At 42.8% G+C, this 18612-nt stretch overlaps 1 protein-coding gene across 2 annotated transcripts; it reads left to right on the top strand.

The window, feature by feature from the left end:
- The first annotated feature begins 422 nt into the window (after nucleotides 1-422).
- LOC124073222 (trinucleotide repeat-containing gene 6B protein-like) lies at nucleotides 423-18505 on the top strand. Of its 2 annotated transcripts, XM_046415305.1 has the most exons (21): nucleotides 424-763; nucleotides 2136-2223; nucleotides 2665-2686; nucleotides 3029-3466; nucleotides 3772-6615; nucleotides 6900-7052; nucleotides 7280-7470; nucleotides 7633-7695; nucleotides 7959-8117; nucleotides 8881-9018; nucleotides 9715-9897; nucleotides 10107-10211; nucleotides 10612-10822; nucleotides 12260-12412; nucleotides 12616-12783; nucleotides 13138-13284; nucleotides 13586-13678; nucleotides 13944-14159; nucleotides 14400-14470; nucleotides 16226-16365; nucleotides 16462-18505. In XM_046415305.1, exons 2-21 carry the CDS (start codon nucleotides 2167-2169, stop codon nucleotides 17033-17035), a joined length of 6126 nt encoding a protein of 2041 aa, XP_046271261.1. In that variant the 5' UTR covers nucleotides 424-763; nucleotides 2136-2166; the 3' UTR covers nucleotides 17036-18505. The 2 variants fall into 2 exon arrangements, 1 of the variants encoding a protein (XP_046271261.1); XR_006845661.1 differs by lacking the exon at nucleotides 16462-18505 and having other exon boundaries at nucleotides 423-763; nucleotides 13944-14261; nucleotides 16226-16288.
- Nucleotides 18506-18612: the final 107 nt, after the last annotated feature.

Raw genomic sequence — 18612 nt, 5'->3', positions numbered from 1 at the left:
AACTTATTTTACATTTTTTAATGTACTCATTGAACTATTCTACGCTTTTTTTTTAAATTCCCACCACAGGATGTACTATGTACTCACACTGAAACTGACAAATATGCTTTTTCCTCTGGAGCAAAATTTCAAAACTACCTGAAACTACCACAATACTTTTACCTAACATTCAAATTCTAAAAATATAGAAATTTGTGATTTTTCATACATGGAATTGATAGCAAAAACACGTAAAAAGGCTCATTGTGTTCTAGTTGTAGTTTTAAAAGTGCAACTCGAACTGTTTTGCTGGTAACATCACAGATTTTGACCCACTTGTTTACTTATTTATGCCTCTCGTGCATGACGTCATGTTCCAGTTATGAGTCGCCCCCTGGTGGACGGTGTCGGTACGCGCCCTGCTCCTCCTCCCCTCTCTGATCAACAACCAGCTTCGTGAAATCATATGCTGGCTAAACCTTCACACAGAAGCAAAATGGCCGATAGTAAACTAACCGATCATACAGCGTCTGACAGTCATCAAAGGGTTATGCATGTTTTGTTTACAGCCTGAGAACTACGGTCGCTCAAAAAACGATACTCGCCTTTCCTCAATTTTTCTACGATTAACAATTCGCCTCTCGGTGATGTCATTTCTTATTCAATTTAGCCTTGGAAGCCTCGAAGAACTAGCTCGCTAGGCTAGCTACCTTGCTAGCCTGCTAGCGATAGGTCTGCAAGAATTTTTGCACAGAAGCACTTTATGTCCTATGTGATTCCCGAGGTGAGTATTCAGTATAAACGTCATACTCTTCAGTAGCTTTCATTATTAATGCGCTGATTAATACCTTTGGGTATTTCCGCATTTGCCCAGCCAACATTGGGTTTCAGTTCTAGAGGAGCTTCGCTTGCTAGGGCTTGCAATGCTGGAGAAACGTCACTGAAGTTCGTCGTTAGATTTGGCTCTGTCGACTGTTACAACTAATGAACCAGCGTGCTAGCAGTATGTTCACTGACTTGTTACTAGTGTGGTAAAGTTTCGAATTATAAGAGTACATTGGGTGAATGAAATGCTCCATGTTTTGAAACAAGGAGGATGTTGTTAGCTAATATGACGTGCCTGTTGTCTGCAGTCAACTGCGTAGAGGTTAGATTCGTTGCGCGGAGCGGCAGAGGCACCTCGCTCTGGGACAGCCGACCGGCTCTTCAGGTCATGGCACAGCGCTTACCAGCTGGTGTAAACTCAACTAGAATTAGCTGGGTGCTCACCCGAGTGAAGCTTTTCTCGTGGCCTTTAATGGCTGCACAGCTATTCCTTACTGATCTGTTGATTTACATGAAATTCGGTTTGTTTGTTTTTTTCCTTATGCGACTGCAAATATCTGCATCGTAAGGCTTCTCACAAACAACATAAGACTGTGTCAGTTGGCGCATTTATGTAGGGTACAAGTAAGGGTTAAAACCCTAAGTGGTCCAGTTAACTTACATTAGCGCTGTGTGACATGGTGCTAATTATACGCAGCTTAGCTAGCAGAAACACTGGGCCCAGTCGTATTAAGAGCTCACTGGTATTTGAGATCCCTTACTTTTCCACATATAACCGTTGTTTCTCAACCCTCTGTAGTATGTTTGTCTCCCACAAACACGGCCTTACTTGGGCATGAGTTTTGTATTTGCTTATTTCAGGCTTACTTTTGGCAGATGAGAGGTCAGTGAGAGCCTTCTTAATGCTGCATAGATCGTGTCGTATTGTCATATTTAAGCCAGGGTTCGGTGGGTCATGCTGTTGTTACCACAATGCAGAATAACTTGAATATTCCAGAGATCTATTAGAGTTTGAAATCACTTGTTTGTTTGGCTGCTACCTGTCTTGGTCTCTTGGTTGGAATCGCAATTGTTTGCTGGTTGATGAATTATGCAGAGAAGCTAGGCTACCAAGGGCTGTTTTCAAGCTGTCTCCCCGTGGTTAACATTACAGTCTTCACAGCATTATACAGGAAAATACATGACAGCAATCTGATAGAAAATGTACGATTAATTTTGATTCAAAGTCTTTGTGTGTGTATGAAAGGGTATACTTTTGTTGGCATTAAATTCCTTTCAGTATGACCTGAAGTATAACATAAATAATTGAATATGTACATTTCTCTTAACAGACAGGAGAATCAGGAAAGGGAACAGTAGTTCATGGAAGACAAGAAAAAAAAGAAAGAAGATAAAAAGAAAAGGGAAAGCTCTCAGAAGGTAAACAGTGTTGCCAAAAATCTGATTTTTTTCATATATATATTTTGCAAAGAATCTGTGTGATATTCCCACTTACATATTACTACCACTTACTTTGCCAGTATTGTTGTTGAATTGGAACGGATACATTTCAAAACCAGTTTGCCATTTTCACTGCTTCATTAAGTAACTGAATTTATAGAGCTTTGGGATGGATTTTTCATATTTAGAAATTGTAAAATGAATATCCAGTGTCATGTGATCATGTTTGCTTAAACAGCGTGCAGATATTGTATTTTGTAAGTTTCAGTAGCAAGACTGAACCCTATTAAGGTCTACACGGATGTATTTAGGTAGTGATGTGAAAACCCCAAAAAAGTGTAGCCTTTTTGTGTAGTTCTTTTTTCCATGAGCAAATTCTCTTCTGCTTTGCATCTGATTTACTTATTATCTCTATTTTAGGTGTCAGAGCAGAAAATCAAAGGTATGTTATTTTTTTCTGTTGTTTTTGTCATCATCACAGTCATTTATCATTCTCTGTTCAATAAAGATATCAAGGTAATGTCAGTGACATAATGTCTACGTCTTATGCTTTATTCAGCAGTTCCTTTTTCTTGTAATACATATAATGTATTGTGATGACCAAGGGAATTGTTTTATAGGATTTTGCACATGCTTGCTCATACTTAAGATACTTTAACCTTTTTGTTTATTTTTTTTTTTAAATTGTTGACTATAGAGTAACATAACCTACCTACAGTTGAGTGACATACCCACATCCTCTTTCTATCAGTAATTCACATTCTTCATTATTTGTGTATTTCAGTGCCAGAATCAGCCAAGCCCTCCTGTTCCCAGTTGCTCACCACCCCAGGCTCAGTGTCACCCAGCCCTGGCCCTGTTGCCCCCTCATCCCCAAGTCCTGGTGCAGCCAGCGTTTCTGCACAAGTTCCTCCTGGTGGCGGGAACAATGCAAAGCAGCGGACTGCTGTGGCCAACGGACAGCCCTCCTCCTCCCCCTCTGGAAGCCAGACCTCCCAGCAGCAGCGATACATGTCCAGAGAGGTTCCACCGAGATTTCGCTGCCAGCAGGATCACAAAGTGCTACTGAAGAGGGGTCAGCCACCGCTGTCCTCCATGCTGCTGGGGGGAGGAGTAGGAGGAGGGGAAGGGGGTGCAGGAGGAGGCAGTGGCTGGGTAGCCACCCCGCCTCTTTCCTCACAGGGAGCAGATAACCCCAATGCAAACACAGCTGGAGGCACAGGTAGGTTGATGTTTCAAAATGAAAATAGATGAACAAGTTTGATATGTAGTCCACCATCTTCTTTCTTTAAGTAGCAACTGTCCAAGAATTTTACAAACACTGCGCTGCATTTTACAGTTTTTATCCAGTAGCCATGAAAAAGATTTTATAGAGCATAAAATCCATCCAGCTGACATTATAACTACACTATAGTCATAGCTGTGAAGTTGTATTCTGCAACAGTGAGTAATGGCCCTGCCAGTTGATATGATCTGCAAGTCATTAATTGTCACTTAAAATGAATGCTCTTAATTTTGTCTGTATAGATTCAAACCTGGATTCATCCTCTGCCGTACCCCCCAACTCCTCCTCATCCTCATTATGTGTCGCTGCTCTGTCTTCGTCGTCGTCTTCTACTACTACTACTTCAACTTATGCAAATTCCACTTGGGGGGCAGGCTCTGGCAGCCCGTCCTCTTCTCAGGGCTGCGGGAAGGTGATTGTGGATGGGACTGACCTGGGGGACTGGCCTAGCATCCTAGGTGGGGCCAAATTGGGTTCTGATGGGGCTGGAGGAGAGGTGCAGGAGCAAGACAGCCCCGGTAACAACAACAGTAGTGCCTCATGGAGTGAGAGAAACATCCAGCCGAAGGGAGGAGCGGTAGGAGGAGGAGCAGGGAACATGGACAATCCTTCCTCACCTCGCTCTTCTCCTCTTTCCTCCTCTTCCTCGCTTAATGAATGTGTTCAGTCAAGTGTTGGTGTGTGGGGCTCTTCCACCTCCTCTCAGGTGGAGGCAGGGCTAGGATCAGCAGCATTTTACAATTCCAAAGTCTCCCATCTTCCTGGGCCTCAGGAGAGCCCTGTGAGTGGCAGCAGTAGTGTCCCTGGTGCCAATTTCAACCCCAGCATGAACCCCTCCGCCTGGCCTGCCCTGGTACAGGGTGGAACATCAACTTCGGCTAGCGATGGCCTTCCACTACATTCGTCCATTACTCCAACTTCCTCATTCTCTGCCAGCACCACCCTCATCTCCTCCCATTCTCTTTCATCTGTGAATCAAACTGGTCTCCATCAGCAGCACACTGAGACAGCTCTGGGAGCCAGCAGTGGAGAACAGCAGCAGCAGCACTTAGGTGGCCTTGGGCCAGAGTTGGGTTCAGGTGGAGAAGCACGAGGAGCAGGACCAAATCAAGAAGGTGGCGATGAGAGGGACTGTCAGGTTGCTAGTGTTGAAGCAGAAGGGAGTGGTAATAATTCTGGCTCTTCCACTTCCTCCTCTGTTGCCTCTTCTTCTTGGAGATCCATGCCTCCAGTGTCCCCTGACCCCAGTGGAGGTGCCTCACAGGTGGATGGATGGGGTGGGGGAGGGACTGTAGCTCAGGGGCAGGAAGGGAATGTGTGGGGTTTTGGTAGCCAGGGTGACAAGGCAGGGTGGGGCAGGGAAAACGATGATGACTCAAATACCCCAGTGGTATCTCAGGGAGTGTGGGAAGGAGGCAGTTCAGAAGCAGACTGGGCTGGCACAGTGGGAGGTGCAAGTTCAAGTAACTTAGCAATAGAGGGTGGAATAGGAGATGAGAGCAGTAACAGCAGCAGTAGTGGAGGCAGTATAGGTATTGGTGGCAGCGTTTTGCAGGACCCTGCCTCACCAAAGTTTGCAACTATGACAAAAGCATGGGACAATCAGAAAGGGACAGAAAGTGGGGACAGTGCAGGTGGGGAGTGGGGTGGGCTGGGTGGAGGCACTGGAGGTGCAGGACCCTCATCCTCTAGCGGAGGAGGGTCCATAGCTGGAAGTGGTGGAGGAGAGAGTGATGACAGACAAAAGCGGGAAGGAGCCTCGACTGCACACCACAATACCGACAAGAATTCCGGTGCTGAAGTGGCCTTACTCAGCATGCTCAATCGATCTGATCTGGACCCCAGGGTTCTGTCTAACACAGGCTGGGGGCAGACCCAGATCCGACAGAATGTGGCCTGGGACCTGGACACCACAAGAGGAGTAGGAAATAGGAATGAAAGAAGCACTTCATCTTCCTCTGCATTCTCATCAACACCAATGAACACTACCACTAGTCGCGGCCCAGGGTACCCATCTAACACCAGTTCGGTAAATAATGAACTATCTGCTGGCAGTCACACGACCAGCCTGAGCTCTGGCCCTGCCACAGTGAGGGATGGCTGGGATGGTGGTGCTACACAGTCCACCTGTGGTCCTCACATGACTGGTAGCACAGAAACGCCAGAAGAAGATATGGATAACAACCAGGGGAAGGCTGCTGGAGGCTGGGGTGAACTCCCAACCGAAAGGCAGGGCAAAGGTTGGGGGACTGAAGAACAGCAATGGGGGGATAACCGAGGTAGAGGAGGGAACTGGAGAGACTTTGGAGAGCAGGGGAGTGGGTGGACGGATGGTACAGAGGATAAACGGAGCCGGACAGGAGGATGGAAGGGAACTGGAAGAGGGGAGGCAGGTGGCTGGGGAGGACAGTGTGGAGGGGGTGGAGACTGGGGACAGAGAGATTCTATATCCAGAGGTGGGAGTGGTGATGGCCGCTGCCGAGGTGGAAGCAACTCTGACGAGGGATCTTCCTGGGGTAATTTGGAAGAAGGGGGATCTCAGCGAGGAGGATGGGGAGGAGGAGATGTAGGTGGGGGCAAATCCCACCAAGACTGGGGGAGTGCCCAGCCACACACAGCAGCAGCACAGATACCAAACAGCCAAGTGGCACCAATGAAAGCCCCAAATCAACAGCAGCACCAATCGCAGGGCCAGCAACCACAAGGAGTTCCCATGCAAGGAGGGTGGAGCAGTCGGTCTGGTGTTGGAGGTCCACCATCCAAGAATCAGAACCAAAGTTCAGGGTGGACCTCGGGCCCAATCCCCCAAATCTCTGGAGGTGGTGGTGACTCCCTGGAGCCCAGTGGCTGGGAAGAACCTTCCCCTCAGTCCATCAGTCGCAAAATGGAAATTGATGATGGCACTTCAGCTTGGGGAGACCCAACCCGCTACAACAACAAGAATGTGAATTTGTGGGACAAAAACAGTGCTACACCCGACCAAAGCCACGGTCCGCAGGCTATACCATCCATACAGCAACAACCACCTAGAAGGCAGCCTGGGATGCAGCACAGCAGGGACACAAACCCAAGCAATGCTGCAGTTGGTAAGCATGTGGTGTACAATTTTTTTTTTTTTTGAATGCATTTGGCAAGCTACAATTAAGGCAGAGTGAGCATCAGCATTTGAAGTGTTAAAGTACTGCATTTCTGTACTCTGACAGCAGTTTATATTAGAAGTAGTGACAGAGCACCGCAATATTAATTAATAGTATTAATTAATATTAATTTCAGCCTCATTACACCTCATAGGTGCTTGCTCTTAGAATGCCACCTTTAACTTCACTTCAGCACATTCTAAATGGCAGTGTTCAATTTCTTTAATCTCCAGGTCCAGGAATGTGGGGAGGAAGTGCACAGTCTGTGGATAATGGTACAGCTGCTTGGGGCCAGGTGTCAGATACTGCAACAGGTTGGGGTGATCCAGATGAACCTCCCAAGGCATCTGGCTGGGGTAACCCTTCGCCTAACCCTGGTAAACCTGGTAAGAATAGAAAAAAATGTGCACAATTCAAAATATTACACTTTCTTGATGCTCTCCTTTCATTCTGAGACATGTTGCTGGGTCTCAAATTAACATTATAATGTCATGTCGTCAAATAAATGTTCACATCTTTCAATCTGAATGATATTCAGCATTTTTCCAACAGAGGAAATGTAGAGAAATGACTGCCAACATTGTCATAATCATTTGATTTGATTTTGCTGCAGGTGCCAAGTCAATGGAAAGCTGGGGTGGGAAGGGAGAAGGCTCTGTTTCAGCCTCTCGTCACCCCAGCTGGGATGAGGAAGATGATGGTGGTGGAGCAGTTTGGAACAGCACTGGTTCCCAGGGAAGCAGCTCCTCATTCAACTCTGGAGGCTGGGGTCACACTCATGGAGGGAAAAGAGGCAACATCAAGGTTGGGAAAAGGAGGGTCTGGGACACAAACTATACATGGTCTCATGTGGTTCTTTGTACTGAGACAAAGACGTTTGTTTAGTAACTTTCCACAGTACTGAGTTATTTTCCCTTTCTCTTTTTTTTTGACTGACTTTTGAATGTCTGCATTTCTTTTCTAAAGAGTGGAGGAGGGGACAGCTGGATGAACCCAGTGTCACGTCAGTTTTCAAACATGGGTCTTCTGGTAAGATGTTTTGTGAAAAAATAATCTTAAAACTTCTAGCTATTGAAAACAGCTAGAAATGCAATTTCAAATGTTTTATCTGTCATCTGTCTTTTTTTTTTTAAATCAAAATGCTCTTAATCAGAACTTTCACCCACATTGATAATTAGAATTGTAAAAATTATATATATAAAATAATAATATAATTAATTAAAGTTATTATGATGGATGGATTGTCAATGAGGCCTCTGTTACTGTCCTGTCAAAAAATTGTTGTTTCTTAGGGAGATGACCCAAGTGTTGACAAAAAGATGGAAGGAGACAAGAGAGGTATAAGTGACTATAATGGGGAGATGCGCAGAGGAGGAAGAGGTGGAGGAGGTTACCGCATACCTAGTTCCAAAGACATGGGTCCTGCTGACATGGGGCTCTATGGTGAAAAGGTATGGATGCGTTTATATTGCTAACTAGTGTCAAGATACTTCACAGACCTTCCATTTTTAATGTGAACTATCATTTTGTATTATTTTAACTTAAATATCATCAGTATCTGCTAGAGATATACCAACTGGCCAATTTTCATGGTTCTCAGCCCAGATCAGAGACCGGCCAGTCAGTTACTTGTATCTCCAAATCCAAGTTGGTCCTTTTTACACATACGCACAGCGGCCCATGCAGACAATTATGGAATTCATGACCCTGTTTGATCAGCCGTAGTTGAGAATAGAGGCTTCAGAAATCTGATAAATTACCTGAGCCCTGGTGAATTTATAATCATACTGTAAAATGAGTAACTGACATCTGTTTTGTTAAATAAATCTGTTGCACCTGATTTTGTTTGGTAAAGTAAAATATGTCAGATAACGTTTAGTGCACAGCTCATTTTCAGTTATTTGTTATTTGTAGCTCTTTCCATTTGCTTTATTTTAAGAGGAAATTGTATAGTTTAATCATTCCTTTCATTATGAAAGTAAAATTTTACACTAAAGAAAAGTTGGTTTTCATTTGTTTTTTGTCAATTTTTGTTCTGAGAAAGAAAATCTGAATCGGACAAAAAATTGCAATCAGTGCACCTCTAGTATCTGTTACATTGATGTTAAAAAGTGTGAGTTGTGCTAACTTGAGGATGTTAAAAAATTATTATGAGATGAGAAGACTTCTCTGCAATTACATTGTTATTTTTGTATGTTTCTCATTGCACTCCAGATGGGTGGTCATGGAGTGTTTGTTGGCAGTGGTGGAGGGATGCCTCCCCCTCGAGGGATGCACCAGCCTGGCATGCATCCAGTGAACCCTTCCCAAGGGTTACGTGCTCAAGTGCCTCATCAGTTCCTGTCTGCTCAGGTTTGTTGACTTCTGTTTGTGATGTAACTAGTTATGATGAATATTTTCGAGAGTGTCCTGAATTGTACAAATTTTGACTTCACATAAAATGTCTGATTTTCAGTACTGACTGTTTGTTGTCCACAATGTTGGTGCAGCACGTCACTAAAATGATATACAACATGATATAGAACAAACCATAGTGATATTGATTGTCTGATTGCTTTATGTGTTAAATAAATGTGTGTGACATTTAGGCGAGAGGGTAGTTTTTCAAGAGCAACTAACATAATGTGTGACATGTAATGATGAGCTTAATTTTACTTATTTAGTGTGTACTGTATATTAACTATTTATTTAATGCTTTTGTTTTTCCAGCATTACTAAGTTATGTTTTTCAGACACCTTGTAACATTGTCTAATTGTTTGCAGTCCCACACTTAATGCATCTTAAGGTTCTCTATTGAGAAGATGCCATTTTGTAGGCAGGGCCTGTTCAAAATTGGATTCTTCCCTGCTAATAGTTCCTGGTGCTTTGCACATGTGACCTGTGACGGTGTGCAAGGTCATTTCTAAAACTAAATTTAAATTGTTTTATTCCTATTCATAAATTTAGAATGAATGGACCTCGATGAATGCAGTGCCTGTGCTTCTCATATTATGTCTTCAAGTGTCTGTATCAGCAGTTAAATCGAAAGACATTCCTGTGACATGCAGGTGCCGGGTCCTATGCTGAAGCAGATGCCCTCTCCTGGTGGCAGTGTGGGTGGAGTGGTTGGAGGAGTAGGAGGTGTTGGCAGTGTTGGAAGTGTTGGCGGAGGAGTGTTCCCTCCTCAGATTTCCCCGCAGCAGCTAGCAATGCTCAGCAACATTTACCCCCACATGCAGCAGTTCCATCTGGTATGTGACTAAATGTTAGAATTTTAATTGACAGATTGATACATCACATTGAAATAAATATTTCATTGTTGTTTATTTTATCTGCTATAGTGTGGCCCTGTGATGAATCATAACATCACCACCCCCTAATAACATACTTACTGTGTCTGTATGTAAGTACTAGCCTATGTATTCTTTGTTTACCTCCATTTCTGTCCACCATCTCACAGGCTTGTCAGCTCCTGCTACAACAACAGCAGCAGCAGCAGCTTCTGCAGAACCAGAGGAAGTTCCCTCAGCCTCAGCCTCTCAGGCAGCAGCCAGACCCACAGCAGGTGAGCATGATCATGTTCTACCATACCGTACAATGTCAGTAGGACTTCCACTATTACTATTGTTTGTTGTTTCTTAATACTAGTACTCAGTACTAAATGGGATGTAGTCCAAACTGTTTAGAAGTTGTTTTTCTTTTTAACTTGGTTGGATAAGTGGAGATGTAGTTGAGAAGTACACAAAAATATAAAGACCTTACATATTCTGTGATTCAATAAATTAAGCCCTCTAGCACCTCATTAATGTGACTGCATTGTACCCATCTATCATGTAAATTGAATCCTTCAGAACTCTAAATGTTGGTAAATATGGTGTTAATGCGTCAGAACAATTCGTGACCATTCACTGTACTTAGCAGTTATTCTAATAGTGGTGTATTTTCTTGAATCTTGTCCGTCTCAGCTGGCAAGGATTATGGCTATTCTGCAGCAGCAGAGACAGCATCAGCAGGGTGCCGTTGGAGGAACAGGAGCAGGAGGAGGGAGCTCCAAACTTTCCCCCTCTCACCTGGGAGGAGGTCTGTCCAAACAGCCCATGGTAGACCTCCTTCCACATCCTGGAATGGGGGGACCCTTATCAGAGCTTCATGCCAAAACACAAGGGATGTACTCTGGTGAGTGCAAGAGGAAAAATACTTGTGGGTTAGACTCTGTTAGATGTGATGTCGTCAACAGAATAACTATTTTTGGTGTCAACTAAAATAAGTTTACATGTTTTCATGTTAAAAAAAACACACCTTGCTGTAGCACCAGATCTGACCTTGCACAGCGCAGTCTCTCTTGACTGTCCCCCAATATTACAACATTAGTCCAACATCATCCCACACTATCTTATTAGCTGCACAACATGCTGACACATCATTCAACAGGCTAGTCTAAAGAATTAACAGCTAAACACTTGCAGCTTGCAAGGTTCAGATCACAGATACACTATATAGACAAAAGTATTGGGATTTTGCTGATTTTGGGTTTTGCAGGGGTTGGGTTTGACCCCTTACTTACAGTGAAGGGAAATCTTAATACTTCAGCATACCAAGACATTTTGGTCAATGCTATGCTTCCAACTTTGTGGTAACAGTTTTGGGAAGGTCCTTTTCTATTCCAGCATGACTGTGGTACACAAAGCAAAGTCCATAAAGACATGGCTGGATGAGTTTGGTGTGGAAGAACTTGACTCACCCACACAGATTCCTGACCTCAACCACATCCAACACCTTTGGGATGAACTGGAACAGAGATTGTGAGCCAGACCTTTTGGTCCAACATCAGTGCCCAACATCATTATTGTTCTACTGCATGTGTGGGCAAAAATTTCCACAGACACACTCCAAAATATTGTGGAAAGCCTTCCCAGAATAGTGGAAGCTGTTATAGCTGCAAAGCTGTCTGTGTATTTAGAATGGAATGTCTTTAAAGTCCCTGCTGGTATAATGGTCAGGTGCCCTAATACTGTTGTTTTTGTAGTGTACCTGGTATCAGCCCTCATTGATAATGCAGTCTGTAGTAAAATTCACACATTCTTAAGTTTGTAAAGTTACTGGAGTGGCCCAGGAGCTAAATACATGCACAAAAATATGTGTAACACACTGAAGTACATGAAAAAACCCAAAATGTATAACACGACCACTTTCAGGTATCAGGTTTTATATTTGTTAGACTACCAAAGTAACATTTTGGAATGCTATCCTAAGGTACATGACATCCCCAAAAGAAGATATTTTGAATCAAATATGCCCTGGGTTAATTGTATACAGCCTTGCCCACCTGCAAGAATAGTCAGAATTCTGTCACTAATCTGTATCTCAAGGTAAAATAATAAGAGCTATCCAGTTAAATCTAATTTGTGTAAACACAAGCATGTTACCTTTGTAATCATGATTGCTATAAAGACATTGTTCCTTTTTTAAACAGCCCCTAGTCGTGGTGTAATCCCAGTGATACTGAACACAGACTCTAGAATAAAATACACCTGCCAGCTGTGGCAAAGGCTGTATTGAACTGAATATTAATAAAATGTTACATGTCCATGAGTGTTTGTTTTTCTATTTCAGGGCTTGCCCCCGGTGGTAACCTGTCAGGACTCGAGCTTAGTCCCATGATGGGAGGGATGAAGGACACAGGAGGACAACAATCCCGCTTCAAATGGATGATGGAGGGACACTCCCCAGCTCCATCTCCCCCTGACACAACCCTTCACAAGAATGGTAGGTTAACAGATGGTGTGTAACCTGATTTTTGCAAAGGCAAAATTGACACTTAGGGAAAGCCCACCTCTCAGGCTGTTGTCAATCTGGTCCTAACTGCGTTGGTATCACCTTCTTTCACAGTGTATCTGAATGAAAAGTGATTTGAGACATATTCATTCGTTCTGTTTGACCTTATTTCTCTTTGGTTTGTTGTTCCCTAGGTCCTTTACCCAGTTCTATAAAGGTTAGAGGAGGGTCCCCCTACTCCCAGTATGAAATGCTGGGTGGTGATAGTTTGGGGATTCATCCCCAAGGCTCTGCAGACAACTGGCACCGGACCCCTGGGAGTAAAATGGGGAACAAACCTGCCACATCTAGCTGGCCTCCAGGTGAGTGTGTCTTCCTCTGATACATGTTGCCAACGCACTGCCTCGGGTTAGGATAATGGGAATAGACCGTAGAGAACAGTAGACATGTGTCAACCTGTCTGTTGTTTGTGTGTGCATGCATATTGATGGACTCAATATGTCTATAACTCAGAAACAATCCATAATGTACAAATGTAAGATCAGTCTTGTCTAGTTTAGTCAAATTGTTCTTGAATAAACAAATCTACAACAATCATCATGGCACAACCACTAAACCACTTTTTGAGTATGTTTGTTGTGTAATTTTAAGAATAGCAATAGTGATGTACCATTTAATGTCAATAGATCAATAAGTTTTCTGTGTTCTTATGACAGAGTTCCAGCCTGGTGTGCCCTGGAAGGGGATCCAGAGTAGTGGAGACCCAGAGTCTGACCCCTACATGACCCCTGGTAGTGTTCTTGGCTCTCCAGGACCCCCGAGCCTCAACGACTCTGACCATCAGTTACTGCGAGACAACATAGGTATTTGAATGTGCCAGATATTTTGCTGGGCATAGCTATTGGATTTTGCATTGGCACTAAATCTCAAAAATCATGAGACTTGCAGTAAAACAATTTCCAATTTGGTCCCAGTTTGGTGAACTGAAAATGTAAATGTAAATGACATAACCTAAGGCTCCAGAGGGATTTATTGTTAGAAATTCTGAGGGCAAAGGTTTGACATTCATTCGGGGCTCTATCTGCAGTGTAGCTGTACTATAGTTGCCTTGTCTTGCTTATAACAGGATGTATGGCTTTCAGATAACCTTTTAATGTTTTGTAGGGCCAAACCCCACCCTCAACACCTCGCTGCCTTCACCTGGTGCCTGGCCCTACAGTGCCTCAGACAGTCCCCTCAGCAATGCACACAGCACAGGTATATGTTTTGATTTATTTGATTATTATGCATTTTTTAAAATTTCCTTTTGCATTTTGACTTCCCCTTTATCTGATCAGCTCTGCTATTATTTGCTTTTCAAATTCTTTCGTCTCCATTATTGCACTGGTGTACAAATAAGGCCATTTCCACAAAGATGTGAGAAAAGATAACTGTCCTGTGTCCTCTCCACTCCTATTTCTGTGTGTTGTTTATCAAAATTATTTTCCCCCCTCTTTCTCCCACCTCCCCATTTCCTCTTCAGGAAAGTACTCGGAGTACAAACCCAGCTGGCCCCCAGAGCCCATCGGACAAAACAAGTTGTGGAAGACCAATCGCAACAGCTCACAGCTGCCACGCCCCCCTCCTGGCTTAACCAATCAGAAGCAGGCCTCACCCTCCCCATGGGGTAGCGGAGGCCCACGATTGGCTCGGAATTGGGGAGGAGGGGGGATTAATCAAGAATCAAGATTTGGGCCAGGTACTGTTTACAGAGAAAAGATTTAATTTCATATCTATTTGTAAATTTGTGACAGCTGTATACCTTGTAGGTACAGATCTCGACAGTGACATGTTGACTTAGGTATTACTGAAAGTTGTCTTTATGTTAAGATAATCTTCTGCATGATCACTGTATTTGTCATAATCTATGACATCCCCGGTGACCATTTTATTCTAGTCTTGTGTTTTGAAGTTCTCTTTTCTCTTTTATTCTTTATAGGCGCATCTTGGAGCGACGGTGTTGCCTCAAGAGGCAGCTGCTGGTTGCTGCTGAGCAACCTGACCCCTCAGGTAAGGAGTGTGAAAGAGAGGCAGGGACAGTTTGATAGAGGTGGAAACTCTAAGAAGTAAGCTACATGGAGATAACAAAGATATATTAGCAGTATTAATATTAGCAGTGTCACTCCCACTAATACTGTGTACAAACTGAGTTGGTGCAGGAGAGTGAGGACAAGATGCAACAGGAGAATACAGTACAAACAGGGTAAATTTTCTATCTTTCATCATAGAAGAAATAATTATAACTATACATTAAAACAGATGCCCAGGCAGACTGGGTTTGAATTCAAAAGCTGTAAATTGCTGTGCTCATTCATCTGTATTCTCCTTCAGTCTGACTTATGCAAATTAGATGGAATGATGCATGACCCAGCTGTAATTGGATTGTGAAGTTGGATGAGCCATTTAATCAATTAGGATTTGCAAAAATGAGACTTGCATGACACTTCTCTGGGAAAAGCATATAATTAAATATATTTAATTATCTCTGGACAAAGTTTTTGTTTTAATAATATTGTTTTTTTTTCTTCTAATTTTGTTAACAATACTCAACCATTATTCCATGACTAAGACCGTGACAAGCTAAAAGTAGATTTTTTGATGATTAAAATTGATGACAAGATGTACATTTTGTTTTCATTGATGAAACTAAAATGTTCATTCAGAAAATTCATTATACTTTCCCCCACTTGTGTGTCTAGTTGTTTCTCAGAATACAAACAGTGTGTCCCTGTCACTGGTTGAGGTGGGTCGACTGACATGAAATATAATGATTCTCATGTTGTCCCATACCGACAGCGACATAATGACAGTGAAAAATGGTCTGATAAGAAGACTAGATCTATGAGCATGCTTTATTTTTGGCAGAAAGGAAAACACAGTGGTCTGTAGTAAAGGGAGAAAGAGAGATGTCCTGTTTCTATAAATTAAGTAGGAATAATACACCCAACCAGAACATGCACTTTGTACCAAACTGCTAGGAATGCCTGTGTAAGCTAGCAAACTGTAGCATATAAATTTACTAACCTTAGTCAGTGTTACTGGGCAGTAGGTTATGTCAGTATGTGGCAAATTTTCTAGCAAGCCGTGGTAGTGTTAGTTAAGAAACCAGTTTTTCTCATGAAATATATTTTCAGTTTGCTTATCAAAATAATGAGCGAGTCTGGCTTCCACGTTAACACTGAACGAGATAACATGTTGGCTAAAGCCAGTCCCCTAGCTTCACGTCTTATGAGTGAAACTGGCCGTGCATATCGGAAAACAATTGTGTGTTTCTAAGATTACACAGTTGATGTCAATATCTGACACCTGTATGAGGATAACTGTAATAGTTTAAAGAGAGAAAACATTTTAAATGTTACTAAAATGTAATGACTAAAGCTGGGCTAAAACTATGAAGACAAAAATGACTAAATTCTGACTAAACCAATTAGCATTAAATCTAAATTAGCGGCTAAAATTTGTTTACAATAACCCATTTGACCTTACTCAGTGCTCATGTGCACAGGCTTGCTCAACTTGTATATTTTACTGTAAATGTGGCAGAATTACTGAACAATAAAGCCACAACGAACAGTCATAACTACATTACTTTTTCATACAAAGTTCTTCATACATGTAACCACTGTTGTATAATCTCCTAGAGTTTCCAAACTCTCTCTGGCAGTCTATAATTGATGACTCAAGATTGTGAGCAATTACTGTTATATTGTTTTATCTCACACACACAAGCTATTACACTTAACAATTATACTTCTTTCCATGTAGATTGATGGCTCCACACTGAGGACTATCTGCATGCAGCACGGTCCCTTGCTGACTTTCCACCTTGGCCTGACCCAGGGCAGCGCTCTGATTCGCTACAGCAGCCGACAGGAAGCAGCCAAGGCCCAGGGCGCACTACACATGTAGGTTAACCAGTAACCTTAATAACACGCACATATACTTAACATGAAAGATGCTCCTGTTGATTTAAAGAGTCTTGTATTGTCACTTCCTCTCAGGTGTGTTCTGGGCAACACCACAATCCTGGCGGAGTTTGTGAGTGAGGAAGAAGTCGCTCGCTATTTTGCACATTCCCAGGCCGGAGGGGCAGAGGGGGCCAGCGCAGGAGGGGCAGCGTCCAGTGGGGTGCAGGGTTCATCTGGAACAGGCACAGCTGTGGCCAGCAGTGGAGGCAGTTCCCCAGGGAATGAGCGTGCACCGGCGGGCACAACTTCAGGTGGAAATGGAAGTGGTGGTGGAGGAGGGGAAAGTGGAGCAGCAGTTCTAGGTAGTGCGAGATCCTCTGGCTCTGCCTGGCAGAGTCTCGATGGTACAGGGAGTTCTTCAGAAGCCTCTTCAGCCCAAGGACCCGGGCTGGGGATATTTTCTCAGTGGAGCACCAACGGAGCAGGGGAGGGTGGAGGTGTCAGTGGAGTAGAGTCTGGGAGGTCTGGGCTCTGGGGTGGCATGCCTGCAGGATACCCTAGCAGTAGCCTGTGGGGGGCACCACAAATGGAGGAAAGGCACCAAATGGACAGTCCTGCCGCATTGTTGCCTGGTGACCTGCTTGGTGGAGGAGCTGATTCTATCTGATGAGGCCCATCCGTTTGTACGTGTAGGTTTGGACACACTGATAACAACATACACTGGGATACATATGTACTTACTATAGCACACATACACACACATACACACATATTGTATGCATATTAATTCATGTAACACACATATACACATGTGCATACAAATTCATGATATGCATATTAATGTGCACACACAAAGCAGAAATGTGAGACATGCTTACACACATTCTTGTGGCCAGACTTAAGCTATTACATAAACAAATGCAGGGACTGTTAGGTGTGTATACAGCCTTTTTCCACAGATGAAGATTTCAACTGCTTAGACTTGAAACCTGACAGAGAATGAAAAGTCAGTTGGTCTGAAAGACTTGACTGGATTGCAATGTGCTCAGTAAATAGGGGACTTTTCAACAGATTTACATACACATGCACACACCAAATACAGACAAGCCTTCAGACAGATGGGCACTGTAAACAGCATTACCTTCATCGTATAAGAGAACTTAAAACTACTACATGATGTGAGGTTTAAGTGCAGTTTGTATTCACGTCCCCATAAAAACGGAGACCGAATCCAAACACATGCAAAACAGCTCTGATTGAAAACAGAACTGTATCTTACTGTGTTATATTATGTTAGATTTCTTTTTTCTGTTTGTTTGTATGTATGGTTTTAATTTTTGAACAGTGAAAATATTGAAAAATGTCATTGTTCTGTTTTCAAAATGCTGACCTCCTACTGTTGTATCTCACGCACTCTTTCTCTGTTATTCTCTCTTGAATATGTTTGTTACTGTTGCAGTGATAGATGTTAAATTGCTGGCAGTTTGAGGCTATGTTGCATTTCTCCATGTGTCAATACTGTGTGCAGTATCATACACACTATATGGACATAAGTATGAGTGAGACTGAGACCAAGTAAGTGGATTAAACCACCACAGTTGTTGTGTGAGCGTGTGTGTGTGTGTGAAGCTGAGGATAACTTGTGTGTGTGTGTGCATGTTACTGCCTGTCGTAATGTGGGCAAGGCTGCTTACTATTCAGAAGGTCTATACAAAAAGTTTTGAGTGCATTCGGTATACTGCTGACTGTGTGTTAAGAAATATTGGCACTAATGCTTTTTTTCTCTCATTCGAAGTTTTTTTTTAGCAGACTTGTCTTTTTTTATTGTCTGACCTGCAATAATAAAAAAGAACATTTTAATGACACAAAGAGCTGAAGGCATATGCGTTGAGATAATGGACATGCCAAATCTTATCAAACTGTGTGGAATGGGAGGGAGGGGTGGGACGGGTTGTTTACAGATGCAGAGTAAGAGTTGCCGTACGTTTTTAATGTTCTGTTGTTGTGTATTCGTTTTAAATTAAGACAGGCTTTAACACTCCTGTTCAGTGTTTTCGTTATGAGATTTTACAAAGTAAAAAATTTATTTAAACAAATGAGAACAAGATTAATAAAGATGAAAGTATTGGCTTCTAAAGGTGTCTTTGTAGTCATTTCATAATGTATTTGGTGTGTGAGTTCAGGTTTCTGGATGTTGCTTAAAAGTACTTATGTTTGTGCTGAATCCCTTTTTTTTTTTTAAAC

Source organism: Scatophagus argus, chromosome 16 (genome assembly GCF_020382885.2).
Source record: "Scatophagus argus isolate fScaArg1 chromosome 16, fScaArg1.pri, whole genome shotgun sequence".
NCBI lineage: Eukaryota > Metazoa > Chordata > Actinopteri > Scatophagidae > Scatophagus > Scatophagus argus.
The sequence above is the reverse complement of the archived record's forward strand: the minus strand, read 5'-3'. Positions and strand labels throughout refer to the sequence as shown.

Coding starts and splice junctions, on each gene's coding strand:
- LOC124073222 (XM_046415305.1), top strand. CDS start 2,167: ATGGAAGACAAGAAAAAAAAGAAAGAAGATAAAAAGAAAAGGGAAAGC. Junction 3,467..3,771: donor AAACACAGCTGGAGGCACAG/GTAGGTTGATGT, acceptor TTGTCTGTATAG/ATTCAAACCTGGATTCATCC. Junction 7,696..7,958: donor TTTCAAACATGGGTCTTCTG/GTAAGATGTTTT, acceptor GTTGTTTCTTAG/GGAGATGACCCAAGTGTTGA.